Raw genomic sequence first — 17,138 nt, 5'->3', positions numbered from 1 at the left:
GTGCCCCTCCCCAGCCTCTTTCCCCTCCCCACTCTCTCCTTGTGCCCCTCCCCCAGCCTCTTTCCCCTCCCCACTCTCTCCTTGTGCCCCTCCCCCAGCCTCTTTCCCCTCCCCACTCTCTCCTTGTGCCCCTCCCCAGCCTCTTTCCCCTCCCCACTCTCTCCTTGTGCCCCTCCCCAGCCTCTTTCCCCTCCCCACTCTCTCCTTGTGCCCCTCCCCCAACCTCTTTCCCCTCCCCACTCTCTCCTTGTGCCCCTCCCCAGCCTCTTTCCCCTCCCCACTCTCTCCTTGTGCCCCTCCCCCAACCTCTTTCCCCTCCCCACTCTCTCCTTGTGCCCTTCCCCCAGCCGCTTTCCCCTCCCCACTCTCTCCTTGTGCCCCTCCCCCAACCTCTTTCCCCTGCCCACTCTCTCCTTGTGCCCCTCCCCCAGCCTCTTTCCCCTGCCCACTCTCTCCTTGTGCCCCTCCCCCAGCCGCTTTCCTCTGCCCCACTCTCTCCTTGTGCCCCTCCCCCAGCCGCTTTCCTCTGCCCCACTCTCTCCTTGTGCCCCTCCCCAGCCTCTTTCCCCTGCCCACTCTCTCCTTGTGCCCCTCCCCCAGCCGCTTTCCCCTCCCCACTCTCTCCTTGTGCCCCTCCCCCAATCACTCTCTCCTCCCCCACTCTCTCCTTGTGCCCCTTCCCCCCCTCCTTCCCTCCAGTCTGTCTTCCCGCCTCATCTCCTTCCTCCCTGCTCCAGCCTCCTCAATCCTCCCCCTCCGCAGTGGTTTCTCCAGGCCCCCCCCACTCAGTGGTTTCTCCCGCCCGTAGTGCGTCTCCCCACCGCAGGGAGCGCGTGGCCCAGGGAGACAGCGGCGCCCCCTCCTCCGCACCCTTTCCGAATGTACCAACACGGGGGGGGGGAGGGAAAGCACGCCAGGGGCGGACCACAGCGCCTGCCCTTTGCCCCGCTGCGGGCCTCCCCCCCCCCGCGCGGCCTGCGGCAGTGGTACCGCCCGCCCCGCCCCGCGGCTCTCCCGGAAGGAGCGGGGGGCCGCCTGCCCGGAGGCTGCACATGGGCCCCCAGCGCCGCGGAGCCGGTGGCTTCGCCGGGGCGCTGGGCGCTGCCGTGGCTGCCGCGTACGCGGCCACGCTGCCGCCGTCCGTGCCCGGGGGAGACTCGGGTAAAGTACCCAGGCCGCCCCCGCGACCCCGGCGCAGGGACCCTCCCCCCGCGCCCCGCCGGCAGCGTCCGGGCCCGCGAGCCGCTTCGCCCTGCGGGGGAGACGGGGCTGGGACCCGCCCCGGCCCCGCGCTGTCCGGGGGCTGCAGCTGGGCCATGGCTCCTGCCCCGCTCCGCAGGCCGCGGTGCCCGCGTCCAGCCCGTCTCGTCACTGTCCGAGGCCGGGCTCCCCCCGCCTGCGGTGCGCGGCCGGGTACCCACACCGCGGGGGCGGTGACAGTGCAGCGGCTCTGCCCCCCCTCGCCGCCCTAGATCTCCAGGGGGAGAGACTGAACTACCCCCCCCCCCACACACACCCCCGTCCGCGAAGGGGGTGCCGGCCAAGCACAAACAGCCCCCCCAGGGATGCTTTTCTGTACAGCCGTCCCCCTTCTCCCGCCGGGTCTGTTTGGGTTCTGGGAAGGGCAGGCCCAGGCTCCCCCCTCAATCCAGAGCGGAGAGCGAGAGACTTCGGAGGACAGTGAAGTACTGGGGGCAGCCAGTGCAAAACCAGGAAGGGGAGTGAAGTCAAAGGGTCAAAATCAGGGTTCTGGATGGGGACACCAAGCAGAAAACTCTGGATGGTCCCTTGTTTTCTAGATGGATGTGTGCGGAACTGGTTGGAAAACCGTTCCCAGAGAACAGTTATTAGTAATTCACGGTCGGGCTGGTGGGGTCCCGCAGGGTGGCATCCCGCAGGGATCAGTTCTGGGTCCGGTTCTGTTCAGTAGCTTCATCAATGATTTAGATAGTGGCGTAGAGAGTACGCTTATAAAGCTTATAATACCAAGCTTGGAGGGGTTGCAAGGGCCTTGGAGGATAGGTTTAAAATTCAAAATGATCTGGACAAGCTGGAGAAATGGTCTGAAGTAAACAGGATGAAATTCAATAAGGACAAATGCAAAACGCTCCCCTGGGAAGGAACTGTCAGACACACACATACAAAATGGGAAAGGACAACCTAGGAAGGAGTACTGTAGAAAGAGATCTGGGGGTCATGGAGGATCATTAGCTAAATATGAGTCAACAATGTAACACCATTGTAAAAAAAAAAGCAAACATCATTCTGGGATGTATTAACATGAATATTGTAAGCAAGACACGAGGAGTAATTCTTCTGCTCTACTCCGTGCTGATTAGGCCTTAACTGGAGTATTGTGTCCAGTTCTGGGTGCCACATTTCAGAAAGGATGTGGACAAATTGCAGAGAGTCCAGAGAAGAGCAACAAAAATGATTAAAGGTCTAGAAAACATGACCTATGAGGGAAGATTGAAAAAATTGGGTTTGTTTAGTCTGGAGAAGAGAAGCCTAAGAGGGGACATTATAACAGTTTTCAAGTACATAAAAGGTTGTTACAAAGAGGAGGGAGAAAAATTGTTCTTCTTAACCTCTGAGGATAGGACAAGAAGCTATGGGCCTAAATTGCAGCAAGGGCAGTTAGGTTGGACATTAGGAAAAAACTTCCTAATGGTCAAGGTAGTTAAGCACTGGAATAAATTGCCTAGGGAGGTTGCAAAATTTCCATCATTGGATGACCTCTTGAGTCCCGTCCAGTCCTATGATTCTATGGATTGCCATTGACGATCTAGCTACCAAATCAGAAGGGCCTGCCCCTCTTCAGAGAGGAAGGGCCAAAAGAGAACAGAGGGATCAGCTGATTTTGAGGCACAACAAATGAGAAAACAGGCAGGGAGTCTGAGTCAGAGGTTCAAAGTCAGGGTTCTACAGAGGGACACCAAGCAGAGGACCCTGTGCAGCTCCCACGACCCTTTCCCCCTGGGAGAGACTTGGGGAGGGAATGAATGAGGAGAGTCTCACCCCAGCAAGTGAGAATTGAGAAGAGTATACGGGCTGTCTCCCTAACAGGTCCAGGAGCCCTCCCATGCCCATCCCCTGCGCTCCCATAGCCATGCAGTAATGAGCGGTAACCAGTCTTAAGAAGACTGCTGTCCGGCCGCTTTGTAGCCTGTCCATCTGCATCTCCTGCCTCATGCTCCCTCCACTCCAGGGATGGGGTCTCAGGGTCGGGGGTGGTCGCTTCCTCTGTGCCCAATTGCTGTGCTCTACTGCAGTGGAGAAGCTTCCTGAAATCTCTAGGGACCTCAGTTTACTCCCTGAGATTTATTTTGGAGCCACACCCCAACCATGCTGATTTCATGTGGCGTCCGGTTTTGTGACATGTGTTGTGTCTGTGTCCTGCCTTTCAATGAGGGATTTAGAAAGCAGCCTTGGGGGGACAATTTGTGTCCAAGACCAGCCAGTGTTGCAAGCAATATGGGACTGCTTGGGCTCTTACTCTTTTGAGCGTGTGTCCGGCTATATTTGACATGGCAGTGTATTGACTAGGCTGATTTGTCCTTCTAGTAGTATAACTGGGGGAAAATGGGAAACAAACTCACTCTTCTTCTGCCAATAGGAAGGGAAAATGTCATCTCTCCTCCAGTTCCTTGGGGAACTTGCAAATTGTAAGGCTGGTCCTGCTTAAACTTCTGGTTAGCATGTTGCCTGTACAGCTGCAGTTTGAGTTTGTGTGTGTCGGATGGTGTATTAATTACCTAACGGTACTTACAGACTAAGTTGCTTTCTCTTTCCCAGCCCCCAAAAGAGCTGAGCAGTTTATTCAATGCTTTGCCTCTTCACCTCTGCATCTAAGATGTTTCTCGTCTCTGTTTAAACTGACATTGCCCCTTGTTGGAAATTAGGATTTAATTAGAGAAAGTAATTTTAGAAATGAAAACCCATTAGAGCTATATTTTAATTTTCATCTTAAATTATACTTTTTCAATTTTTTTCCCCTAGACTTGTGGTCAATTATCTTGGATTTCTTTAACAGTCGGTTGATAGTTATGCAAAGTACAATATTTCCTGTGTAATATGTTGATGTTTTACATTGGCAGTATTTCAGTGTAGCAGCCGTGTTATTCTGTATCTACGAAAAGAACAGGAGTACTTGTGGCACCTTAGAAAAGCTTATGCTTTTGCTTATGCTCACGAAAGCTTATGCTCAAATAAATTTGTTAGTGTCTAAGGTGCCACAAGTACTCCTTTTTATTGGCAGTATTGTAAGTTTAAGGTAATATATTCTTAGCATAACCGTGTATACCCTAATACAAAGTTGAATAATGTTTCAAGTGATAGGTACTTGATTTAAGGACAGTGCAAAACAGAATTGTTTCACTTCACAAAAATCTTCCTAATAAAGTGCACATTTGGGTCCCCAGGTACATTGCATGCCTTGTAAGTAACCTGGCTGCAGGGCTGTAATTATTATTATACCAATACTTAGAGGCTCCAATGACGGCTGGGCCCCTGTGGTGCTAAATGCTGTATAGTCACAGAGTAAAAGATAGTCCCTGGCCCCAAAGAGTTTACAAACTATATTTAAAACAAGATGGAAGAAGTGAATTCAGCAGACAATGGGAGCGTGAAGGGAGAGACAAATGGGGTAACTGTCTCATTTCATTGGCTAGCTCTGGCACATCTTGATGACTCCTCATTCAGTTTAACATTTTTTATTTTAATTTTAAGCATCTTCCTTTGCCTGTTTCCATATTTTAACCATATTCTATGTTAATCTGGAATTAATAATATATTTACAATAATAACCTTTTCATCTTCTAAAATAATTCCTGATGGGATACATACCTGTATTACCTTAGACAGTGCCTGTGGGTCATAGCTATAATGCATGTTTACAGTTTTTGGAACAGTTCTGTGCTGTTTTGATTGTGATCTTGCTCAGTTTTTTGTATCCAGGATGCAAATAAATTTAACAAATGTGATATACATGCTCTCCATGTCTACTGAAGGAATGACAAGAAGTAATCAGCTTAATCTGTAGCAAGGAAGATTTAGGTTAGACATTAGGAAAATCTTCCTAACTATAGGGATAGTTAAGTAGTGGAATAGGTTATCTAGGGTGATTGTGGAATCTTTATCACTGGAGGTTTTTAAGAATCAGACGAACACCTGTCCAGGGTGGGCTAGGTTTACTTAGTCCTGCCTCAGTGCAGGGGGATAGACGCTTCTACACTTCTACGATTCTACAATACTGCTTCCTGATTTGACCGGAATTTGATTAAAGTGAGTTTAGTTCTTTGGGTGTTGATTACGTCTGATGGGTTAGAGCATATCAAAAACAACAGCAGCAAAACCCAAGAAACAACAAGGCGTGTGTTCTTCATCCCTTAGACCTGTTTCCTTGTGTGTTGTATTTATTTTATCCACCCCATGTCTTTTTATGTTGGTGATATTTTTATAGTGTTAATGCCTCACGACAGGCGTTATCTTTTTGTTCTGTGTTTGTACAGCGCCTAATACGATGGGGACTTGGTCTGTGATTGGGGTCTGTAGGTACTACCACAATTCTGCTCATAATAACTTCCCGTATTATGGGTGCTACTGTGCTATGATGTGTCACAGCACCGCTGCCTAGTTTAGCATGATTGGCTGACTCTGATCATAAGAAGCCCCGAACTTTAATAAGAAGAGTGTTGCCACCAAGAGAGCCGCAGGGAAATGCCTGCTTTCGGTTCAGAGAATTGCCTTTGGTACACTGCAAGAGAGATTCCTAAAAGGCGGTCTGTAATAGATTCCACTTGAGGTTGTGAGTAAGACAAAGACATAAGTGACAGTCTTTGCATGTGTTGTGGGGCTTGAGCAGTCACAGAGACTCTGAACCACCCTGTCAGGGGAGCTAGACCATGCCTTAGATGTGGCAGTTAATGTGAGATGTGTTCCTGTGGCATGTCCCTCTGGTAGTCTGCCTGATAGTGTCTCTTCTTCCCTTGTTCTTTCCATTTCATTCTGAATCAGTTACACCATCCGTGTCTTTTGGGGCTTTGCGGCTGGATCTTGTTGAGGCCAGGTCATTTCCAACTCAGCTCTTCCTAGCCTTCTACACGGGCTTCTGCTTAAAATATTTGAATAGGTGCATCTAGGGTCCCAGCACTTCCACACCACATCCCACTGGGAGGATCAGGTTTTTTCCTTCCAAAACAGTGGCTGATAGCGATAAACTAAAGCGTATTGAATCAATAAATGCAGTACTATAGTCGTGATAAGCACTTCCGCTTAAGGACCAGGTCAGTTCCCTTCCCCCACCCCTGGACAAACAAGTCCTTTGTAAATTTTGTCTCTGAGCATCTGGGCTCTAAGACCCTGATCCTGCAAGCACTTAACTTTAGTCATGAGAGTAGTTCCACTGAAGTCAATGGGACTACTCATGTAAGTAAAGTTGCACAAGTGCTTAAGTATTTGCAGGATTGGTGTCTACAATCATACATAGTTTTGAAAGACAGCCCAATATTTTCGAAACACTATATTTTTTAAAAATTGTCCTTAAAGTGTTGTAATCGTAAAATGTAAATACCAGGAATGATGTAGATCTTTTCAGTGGCATCTTTCTCATAGTGTTTTGCCATTGCTGGTATAATAATAATAAAAAAAGAGGGAGAATAAAATTTACAGTTAATTCAAAAACATCTGCAGACATTGAACCAGCTTAAAATGGATCAAATAAACTCAAGTTGAAAAGAACTTTTCTCTCTGTTTCAGACAGCAGCACCCTACATTCTGAGCCTCAAGACACACCGTGTTTTTAAAGTCAATCTCATGTTCATGTCCTGATTTTATATCAGTGTCACATGTACCCTGTTATGTAATAATAATACTTAGTGTTTTGTAAACACTAATGCCCACAGCATGGTTGTGAGGTAGGTAATTATTATCCACATTTTACAGATGGCCAAGGAAACTGAGGAAGAGAGATTAAGTGGCTGATGATTCACTCAAGGTCATAAAATTAGGCAGGGTCAGAGGCCAGATTAGAATCCAGTTGTTCCTGGCTCCTTGTCCTGTGTGCAGACCGACAAATCACATACCCCTAGTAAAAAGAAAAGGAGTATTTGTGGCACCTTAGAGACTAACCAATTTATTTGAGCGTAAGCTTTCATGAGCTACAGCTCACTTCATCGGACGCATGTAGTGGAAAATACAGTGGGGAGATTTTATATACACAGAGAACATGAGACAATGGGTGTTACCATACACAAGAGTGATCAGATAAGGTGAGCTTTTACCAGCAGAAGAGCGGGGGTGGTGGTGGTGGTGGGGGAAATCTTTTGTAGTTATAATCAAGGTGGGCCATTTCCAGCAGTTGACAAGAACGTGTGAGGACAGTGGTGGGGCATGGAGGGGGGGAAATAAACATGGAGAAATAGTTTTACTTTGTGTAATGACACATCCACTCCCCGTCTTTATTCAAGCCTAAATTAATTGTATCCAGCTTGCAAATTAATTCCAATTCAGCAGTCTCTCGTTGGAGTCTGTTTTTGAAGTTTTTTTGTTGAAGAATTGCCACTTTTAAGTCTGTAATCGAGTGACCGGAGAGATTGACGTGTTCTCCGACTGATTTTTGAATGTTATAATTCTTAACGTCTGATTTGTGTCCATTTATTCTTTTACATAAATGGACACAAATCAGACGTCAAGAATTTGTTAGTCTCTCAGGTGCCACAAGGCTTCCTTTTCTTTTTGCAGATACAGACTAACACGGCTGCTACTCTGATACCCCTCGTAGTTCATCAAGATTGTAGCAGCACTTTCTTTGTCTCTTTTGTATTGTTTCATTTTTCAAATGAAGGTTGGTGCCTAAAGCATTTTAGAGGTTTTGGTATTTGTTCCGGTAAACACTTTTTAAAAAGCTGTGTCGTAATGCTTGAAAATTGACAATGCTATACATCCTCTAACTTTTCACACAACTTTTCTTGGTAGTTTACGTACATATTGTCTTGATGTCCTTATCCACAGTAGGGATCAATACCATAGTAATATTTATCAACATAGTAGTGCATAATCTTTCTTGTCAATAATAGGTATTTTAAACAAATTACCCAATATCCTAGAAAGATTTAATTGAGTCCCTAGCCATCTCTTAGATACAGTCCGTGATGTTGTTTCAGACGCTGCCCTGTTCTTGGCTCAGTCCTGCGGGCTGTGGCTTTGGCTACAGGTGAGTGCAAAAATTGGCAACATCCAACTCTGAGCCTGGTTTTACCTGCTGTTAATCCAACAAGTTGAAGTCTGGATAATTCAGCTTCCTTAGCAACTGTGCCGGTATGCAGTTATCACAGCGCTTTTAAAGTGGCAGGAAGCCTGATTCAGGGGTTCCTTTATTAATGTGACCTTTTTCCACATTCACAGTAGTTGCTAATTTTGATCCTCATGCCTGCTTTCCAGGACGCAGTGTGCTGCAGGTGTTCATACATTTCTGTTTGCAAAGGAAAACAAGGAGCACCTTAGATGATGGTCATAGTCAAAATCGGGGAATCACTTGGAACAAATTACAGAGGTTTGCTTTGCTAACGTGCCTCAGGCTGTGGTTACGATCGCTTATGGCCAGTGCTGTCTAGACTGTCTGTACTGGGGTTTGCACTGTGCTTTCCAGAACGTCTTAGTCGTGTTGCTGAGCATGCACCTAGGAGGAGTTTCAGCCTGGTGAGATCTCTAGTAACTTTTATGGAACAAAAAACTGCTGGCGTTTGAACCTAAATTTATGGATTCACACTTAAGTACAAGTGGTGAAATCCTGTTGCCACTGAAGTCAATGGCAAAACTCCTGTTAGTTCCGGATTCCACCCCAGGTCTCTAAACCCACTCCCAGCTCTACCTAATTCTCTGCAGAAGAAAAGAGACAACCCTGGCTTAGCAAGTTGCAGTGAGGTGTGCACCCTATTGAGTATGCTCTGGGTAGCAAGAATGCTCAGTTCTTCTGAGTTGCTCATTTTCATGCAGAACCAAGCCCTGCCGGCTTCCCTGGATTTCTAATACCTCAGAACTGCCGTAGCCATTATGGATTAAATTACATTTGGGGATGAGTAAATTCCAAATCCAAACTATGTTTTTGTAGATCATAGGTTGCATGGAAACTTTCCTAAAATAGAGTAGTAATAAAAATAGCACTTACTTCATATCACTACAAAACCAAGAGCCAGAAGATTTTTATGCTATCAGGGGCTGGCTCTGGGGTTTCTCAAATGCTCTAGATGAGATCCCTGATTTGACATCAGTGACTAACAGGAAGTGTAACTTGACTATCACCTCTTTCCTAATTGTGCACTGTAACTGGATGTTTTTTAAAAACTTCTTTTATAATTCTGATCTCTGTTTTAGAATTATTTGCAAATGAAAAAGCATACTGTTGTAACATACACTTAGCCATTTATATGGCAAGGAGCAATGCAATTCATATTATGTCTGTATCATGTATCATTTGGCCATACATACTGCACCTTAAAATACTGCACAAGCACCTTAAAATGTCTATAATAATAGTAATAATAATGACCAGTAATATTCAGTACAACAGTGAGACTGCAGCTGTCCATTTAAGAAAGGGAATAGAAATTCAAGGCAGGATCACATCACTGATTTAGAATGTCAGGCAGCAAACTATCCAAGGTGACTTAAATTCTTGATGTTCCATTTAGTGATAGAATATCAGCATTAACTTTGAATTTCGGGACTACTTGTGTTGTTGCCTTCATGTTATTTAAATGTATTTATGTGTGTTGAATATATTTAATATATATGACTGCATAATGTTTGTAAAATTCTTTAATGATGTAAAGCACTGTAGAAATGCTAAGTATTATTACACTAACACAATTCTTTCTTGGCTTTTTTTTTAAATCACAGGAAATACAAACGGAATATAAAATCTAAATTATATTATATAATGAAGATGTCGGCTGAGTCTAATATCCCCTAGCAGGAACAAGGGTCACTTTTTAAATAAATAATGATGCAAAGTCAAATTGCACCAGGTTATAGCTGGTCTCCTGAATAAACTGACCCAGGCATACATGCACACAGATTATTTTTGCCCTATTTAAAAATATAAAGCCGTATTTTTTCATGAGAAATAACCAGGTTGTTAAGAAACAATGCAGTATAAACTATACAAACTGTAATGCTATTTTTCTTGAAAGTTATTGAAACAAGCAGTCTCGGTTTAATTTTTTCTTTTTAAATAATGCTTGTAACTTGAATGTATCAGGCCATTCTTTAATGCAGCCTACCTACACCTTCACATATCTGTCCGTAAGAGTCTTGCGAAAAAACATACAATAGATATTTTGTGCAACGACATCAGAGGGAGAAAATATTCTTAGAAAATTTCATGCTGTTAAATCTCTACAGATTTACAGTTTTATCCAGTCAAATTAATGCAAAACCCCAATGCAAGCATTTGGATTTTGAAAACTTTGGAGGAGTGTCATTTCCTAATAGTAATTATTGGTTTTACATTATTTTTTCACAGGGGAGCTGATCACAGCCGCATATGAGCTTGGAGTAAGTATTAGTTTTATTGTTTAATCAATGCTCTCATTAACAGTTTTAGGAATTAAGGAAGTTTAATTAAGCATGGAGTAAAGTAGATTAATTTATTTTCAAACCACAGTTTTTACTAACTTATAAGTACAGCACGCGACAATTTACTTCAAGTTTTAAATCCAATTAAACTAAATTATAAAGCAAAGGCTTTACTGTATATACAGTAGCTGGCTTATTATCAACCCAAATTTTGTATAAGCTGGGGAGAATAAAATAAATCGGGTTAACAATTTTAATAAGTTTTATTATTTAATAAACTTTATTATGGTGCATGATCCCTTTAGGCAAGACCTTAGGACTGTCAGCATGGTGGTAATCCGATAGCAGTGTGGTCTTTCAACTTGCTAACCAATAAAATAGTTCAGAATTTGCTTTTTTAAAAACAGCCTTTTGAATGACCCTAATGTACTGTGACCCCATACAACAAGCAGTTTAAGAAATCATAATGAAATGTGTCACCTCTTTTCTAAGTGAGTCATTATTATGGGTGATTTGTGTGGCAAAATCTACTAAAGAAAATATTTGCTAAGTTAAAATTGGCACAAAAAGATTGTTACAGAGAAGCTTCTGTTCAAAGACCCTAGTTATTGATGATAGACCATAGTGTATAATACCAGGCTAATAAAGAAGATACTTCTCAGTTAGAATGTCATTGCTATCTTTACTTCAGCTGTATGGAAACTTTGTGAACCTATTACTGGTTTGTCCATAGGTTGCCCATCCTCCTGGTTACCCTTTGTTCACTCTGCTGGCCAAACTGGTGATTGGTCTATTCCCTTTTGGTTCCATTGCCTACCGAGTAAATCTTTTCTGTGGCTTATTGGGAGCAGCTGCAGCATCTTTGCTTTATTATACAGTTTTCAGGTAAAGTAGTTGCTAGTATTATTCTTTTTTTCTCTCAGCTCTCTTCCACATCTCAGAAAGTGGGTTAGATTAACCAGCAATACCTCTGGGCCTTTTTAACCATAATTTTCTCCCTTAAGTTTTGAACTGTAATAGATTCATCTGATTAAACTAGCCATAGTTTAATCTAAATTTGGCCTAGGTCCCTTCACAAAAGTTTCTTTAAAAAAACCCAGCACTCTTCTTAAAAAGGATTGACAAGTTTTTCAGTCTCATTATTACAAATCACTGATCAGATTAACTAACCAGAACTAATGAAGTTTGTCATTATATAAAGATGCAGATGGTCCATTTAGATTAGCAAGATGAGCTTCACCTATTGGTAAACTGTAAATTTAATTTAATTGTTTATGTTAGCGGTTATGGGCAGATGCCTGTCTCTGGTACCTGATTTGTCTTTATACTTGTGCTGCATTCTAGTTACATCACTGTAATGGATATTCATTTTAATTCAGAATACATGCAAGAAGGAAAATGTGAACAGCAAAGATCAATATTGGCTGCTGTATCTATCGCAGTGGTTTGCTGCTTTCTCCCACTGTAAGCATTGCAGTCTGCAGGAGAATCAGAACCTTCTAACCTCTCCATTTTCTCTAGACCTCTAACCTTGTAACAAGAAGACAACTGGAATTGCACATGGTTTTGGATTTTGTTAACCCTGGTTGTCTTTGATGTGGTAGTTCCCTCTACTCTTAACCTTAGCCTGACCCATATTGGAGAGGATTATGGAAAAAGATATAAACAATTTCTAATTCTCTTTTACAGAGAAAAATAGGGCATACTTCATGACTTGAAAATGTTACCAAATCATATCAGAATTTTTAATACGTTCTTTGAGTGGAAGCACAAAATGTCACTTAAAATATGTATAAGGAAATTAACAATGGACTTGAGCCTCCGGGAGCTGGAATATCCTGAACTCTGACAAACTTCAGTCAGTGTTGAGAGCTCTCAGCTCCACACAGGAATGGCCCCCGTTGTTTGACAAGCTCTCTTTTATTAAAGAGAAATTGATATTTTAACATAAGATATGTACCTTAAAACCAAACATGGTCCTTCATACATGATTTCATACTGTACCCCGAAGTGTACGTCTATAGATTGAAATATCTTTAGCTATATTATGTGCTAGATAGTTCTCTATAATAGTGAATAAATAAAATTTAGCTCCTTCATTTTTATCCTTAACTAATAATAAATCTAGTTAATGTCTCCAGTTAAAAGACTCTCAGTTTGTAACAGTATATTTAGAGTGTAAACTTTCAGGGCAGGAAGTATTCTAATTTCTTTTATGTACAGCACCATGCACAGTGTCAGGGCACAAAACATCATAATGCTTGAATTAATTAGCAAGAACAACACTTTCTTTCATGCTCTAAATCTTTTTGATCATTATTATAGCTCCTATTATTACGCTGTCATTAATGGTCTTCCCTGGTTCTTAGTTTATAACTCAGACATCTGTTATGTGCTGAAACTTGGCCTATGAAGCCTTGTAATTCCCCCGTTTCCCCCCGCAACTTAAAAAAAGTTTTCTTACAGGAAAGCAATATTAAAATGGCAAACTAGTTTTGGGTGTTTTTTACTCTTAAAGGAAAACCAGGGATTCTAAAATTAAATTGGTTCATTCAGTCATATTTAAAACTTATTTAAAAGAGCAGCAAGAATCCCTTGAAATGGTCAAGTCAACAATCGGCCATAATCTTTTCTGGCTCTGAAGTAGCTTTTCATAACTCTTAATAATATGCTATCTTTGTTAACATCATGTAAGCTCAGCAGTGCCAACTGATAAAGTATATTTTGAGGCGTTGTGTGTCAAATATATTTCAAAAGTATGGTTTGGTGGTGTTTTATTAAATCAGTTCTTAGTGCTTAAAGACATTTATTTAACAAAAAAGCTGTTACTGTCTGGGTCTGTTACACATTTGTACATTTTTCTGAAAATGTACGGGCACAATCTACTTTAGAAGCTTTAAAATTTTATGGGTTGTTGCATTTTTTTTAACCAGGTTTCTAGACACCTTGAGCTCTCTAAAACAGTGTATCAAATCCTTATACATCTTTGTGCCTTAATTATAATTTAGCTGATTGTTCAGGGGCTTCTGAAAACCTGTCAGGGTCAAGAGAAAAACAGCTAAGTGCTCATGCTTGCTGTATGTATGCTGCAGATGTTAATATGAAAATATGTAGATGTTAAGAATACAAATAATTGATGAAGTATGTATCCTTTGGGAACAACGCAGTTCAAGTGGCAAATCTCTCTCCTCAAACAATAGGCACCCTTCAGAAAGGAGCAAGCCATCTCTATGGAAATAGGACTAACAGTGCCCTATTGATTGAGTGGAAGAAGACATTATACAATGTCAGTTGGGTTGTTACAATTTCATTTGTCGTGTGACCTGAACTTAACCTCTAAAAACCTTTCTTCTGTGAACGCAAAACCACCAGCAGGGCACGCTTGCTTATACATCCACTACAGTGAAGCATTGTTTTTTTAATTTTTGTTGTGTTTTGTTATTTTCCGGCATATGTGTACTGGAAATGTATTCCTTTATCCGGGTTATTCCTTTGTCAGGCATTTGTTTGAGATATTTCACGAGTTTATTCATTCACAGGTCAGAACAATTTATTTTCATGTTTAATGAGAGGCTTTTGAGTCTCTGAATAGTGGCATTCTTTCTTATTTAAGAGGACATTACAGTACATACAGGATTAGTGTTGAATGGTGTTCAGTACATTTATTCTTTAAACAGATTTATACTTCGACCAGGTAATTGTTCACATGGTGTTCTCTCTACTGACTGCTGGGATAGATATAAAGAACTCCTGTTTCTTTTTTACCACAGATTTTGTTTCTTAAAACAAAGGCCACTTGAAATGTGTTGATGTAAAAAGCTGTTTTCAGTAAGCAAGACTTTTACTGAATGAGCAGCTTACTCTTTAGAGCTACAATTACAAAATATCGTTTTTTTCTCTTTACATTTCTTAACATACTGCTTTTAAGGTCCATAAGGTGGCATTTAGAAAGAATTCTTTAGTTAGACTGTTGATAATAGAAGTCAATAATTCATTAATTTTTGCTTTGTGATACTGAAAAACTATATTATAATTTCAGTATGTAGAAAGAATTAATGATTCTTTTAAGTTAATATTTATTCATTTTACAAAAAAATCTTTTGTGTTTGCATAATATGATTTCCAAAGTGTAATTTTTTTGCATAGAAGATGCATTCTCTATTGCAGAGAGAAGTTCAATATTATGCATTTCATTGCTTTAGGTATATATTTTCTATGTATTCATTTCATAGTTGGGTATTTTAATTACCTATATTGACTAGCATATTTAGTGTGTAGTAGTCTTTAGAGAAGCAGTTATACTTGCAGTCACAGTGTTAGAGTAAAAGTCATTGTTTCAAAAGTGTCTCTTTTAAGTTTTGCAGCTTCATTCTGAAGTGATGTTGCACTATGTGAAGTTCATTTAAGCTATTAAAAAGAGAAAATCTGCATTAACTCTCATGTAAAACTGAGCAGCTGAGGGTTTTTTCAGCTAGTGCTTCAAAATATATGTCAAAAGTTAGAATAATGTGAAATTTTTCCAAAATAATTCATGCTGTAAGAAACTGTGATCATAAATAAAAATCTGAGACAAAGCGCCCTCCCTAAAAAAGTAACACTTTATTATGAAATCATCTTTGTAGTGTGTAGATGGAACCTAATATATTAAACACTCTGAGGTTTATTGCACCATATTTTATGTTCTGGACTTGTGGTCTCTAGTTGGAGAAGAAGTCTTGCAAATCTTGTGAGTTGGAAAGTTAGCAAAGTTTGTGATATTTGTTGTGCTCTCTTTGTGTGGTTAATAGCAGGAGGCAGAAGCAAAAACTGTGTGAAAGTTATCTTGCAGTTTTGTTATCAGAATATGTTGCTTCTTTAAAACAAAAACAGAGCCGTAAGGCCATCAACTGTTGGGGAACCCCTCCCTCCGCCCCCTGGGTGCTTCACATATCAGTTTTGCTCCAGCAGGAATAGTCACTGGGGAGTTGAACGTTTTCGATGAAGTTGAAAGGAGACCTAAGTGTAAGAGAGAAGTGTACCCTTATTGCACGTCAAAGTTAACCCAAAAGCATAGAAACTAAGCAGCCATATACAGTAGAGAGATAAAGGTTCCTTTACTACATTGACCCTCAGTACACTGAGCTGATGAAATTATATTTTAGAGCATTTTACACATTTACATTTTGATTATGTTCATTTTCAGACAAATTGACTTATCAACGTTTCCATTACAGGTAGTATAGGGATCCGGGGCGACTTTAAATATTCCACAGCTATAATGCAGAAATTTAGTTTATTAATCTGGAGTAAGTCAGAAAGCCTAATTTTTTTCAATTGTTACATTCTTGACCACTGACGTATTCAGCAAAGAACAGAAAATTAAAATACAGTACCTTAGAGAATGAGGAATCTTCTGACTAAGGTATATTTGGATTTTCCAGATTAGAGATTATTTTAGATCATTGATATTGTAGCATAATATGAAGATCTTCACAATTTCCAAAGCAGCTATGCATAAGTAACAAGTAGTTACCGAGTTTTAATAGGGATAGTAGAATGGAAAGTACTCAAGTATTAATTTCCTTTTAGAAGACTATCTACCATGACCCCTGGCTAATTGATCATATATTTTTTTCTCATACTTGTTATAAAATTGCATTGAGTTCAGGCTGTTTAAGGACATTAACCGATTTGTTCATTTGCATTTTGTTATAAAGTAGGCACATTAGGCTCAAATAGCTGTGCTTCATTCTGAAGAAAAAAGCAGGGCAAAACTCCTTTTTTTTTTTTTTTTTAAAGACTGAAGAGTCTTTTCTGACAGCTAGTCAGAGTTAGAATTAGTTCAAGGAAATGTTAATAATGCACTGCCTAGCTTAATCCCTTTGATATCACCAGGTATCCTCCTGTTCATGGGTTAATTGCTTTAAAAGCGAAGGCAATATTCTGAGCGGTGGGCCGCTTCACCTTTTCACAGCTGTTACCATTGAGTGACAACTAAATCCCATGTGTAAGATGAGGAAGAGCTCAATCTCCAATTGGGAGAAAATTTATGTAAACCGCAATCCCTTCAGAATGTGCGGAAGTCATAGACTTTCTTGATTTACTCTGCTTTTCCCAGAAAGCTCTATTGTTCACTTTCCTAAGTCCCATCAACCCTTTGTAGCAGAATATCACAGCGGCAGCAGATAGCTTGAAATATATAAATGCTATCATAGCTCTGATTAATAGCAGTGCTTATGAGTCAAGTCTGATAACAGTGCAGCTCTCCACTCAATTTCAGATACTGCTAATGGAATCTGTCTTCTCCAATTGTAATATGAGAAGGCCTAATTTGCTATGGAGCTTGGAGCTGTCACCAGTAGGGGATTGTGGGGTCAGATGGGAGCTGCCAGGTTTTTGCCCTGCAGCTTGTATCTCTCACTTTGAATAGAGCAGCCCCCTGCCTGCCAGTTAGCTGATAGGCCGCCGTGGGGTTTATGCCACTTCATACAATAGGAAAGGGCTACATAGGCTGACTTTATAATTGTGAAGCGAGCTCATATTTCCACAGCTACTGTGCTGCATAATTTCTAATAAGTGGTTTT

At 41.4% G+C, this 17,138-nt stretch overlaps 1 protein-coding gene across 4 annotated transcripts in view; it reads left to right on the top strand.

Moving 5' to 3' along the window:
• Positions 1 to 1,001: 1,001 nt before the first annotated feature.
• Positions 1,002 to 17,138, top strand: part of TMEM260 (transmembrane protein 260) — a 48,166-nt gene continuing 32,029 nt past the window's right edge. The window contains exons 1-3 of one of the 4 annotated variants that reach the window (XM_084631281.1): positions 1,002 to 1,161; positions 10,523 to 10,554; positions 11,309 to 11,460. In XM_084631281.1, the coding sequence (XP_084487407.1) occupies positions 1,053 to 1,161; positions 10,523 to 10,554; positions 11,309 to 11,460 (293 nt within the window). In that variant the 5' untranslated portion in view covers positions 1,002 to 1,052. Of the gene's footprint in view, positions 1,162 to 8,435; positions 8,552 to 10,522; positions 10,555 to 11,308; positions 11,461 to 17,138 lie in introns of those variants that run through there. The other 3 variants (XM_084631277.1, XM_084631278.1, XM_084631279.1) reach the window with 3 other exon arrangements.

The sequence above is a fragment of the Lepidochelys olivacea genome (assembly GCF_965140295.1).
Source record: "Lepidochelys olivacea isolate rLepOli2 genome assembly, chromosome: 6".
NCBI classification, from domain to species: domain Eukaryota; kingdom Metazoa; phylum Chordata; order Testudines; family Cheloniidae; genus Lepidochelys; species Lepidochelys olivacea.
The sequence above is the reverse complement of the archived record's forward strand: the minus strand, read 5'-3'. Positions and strand labels throughout refer to the sequence as shown.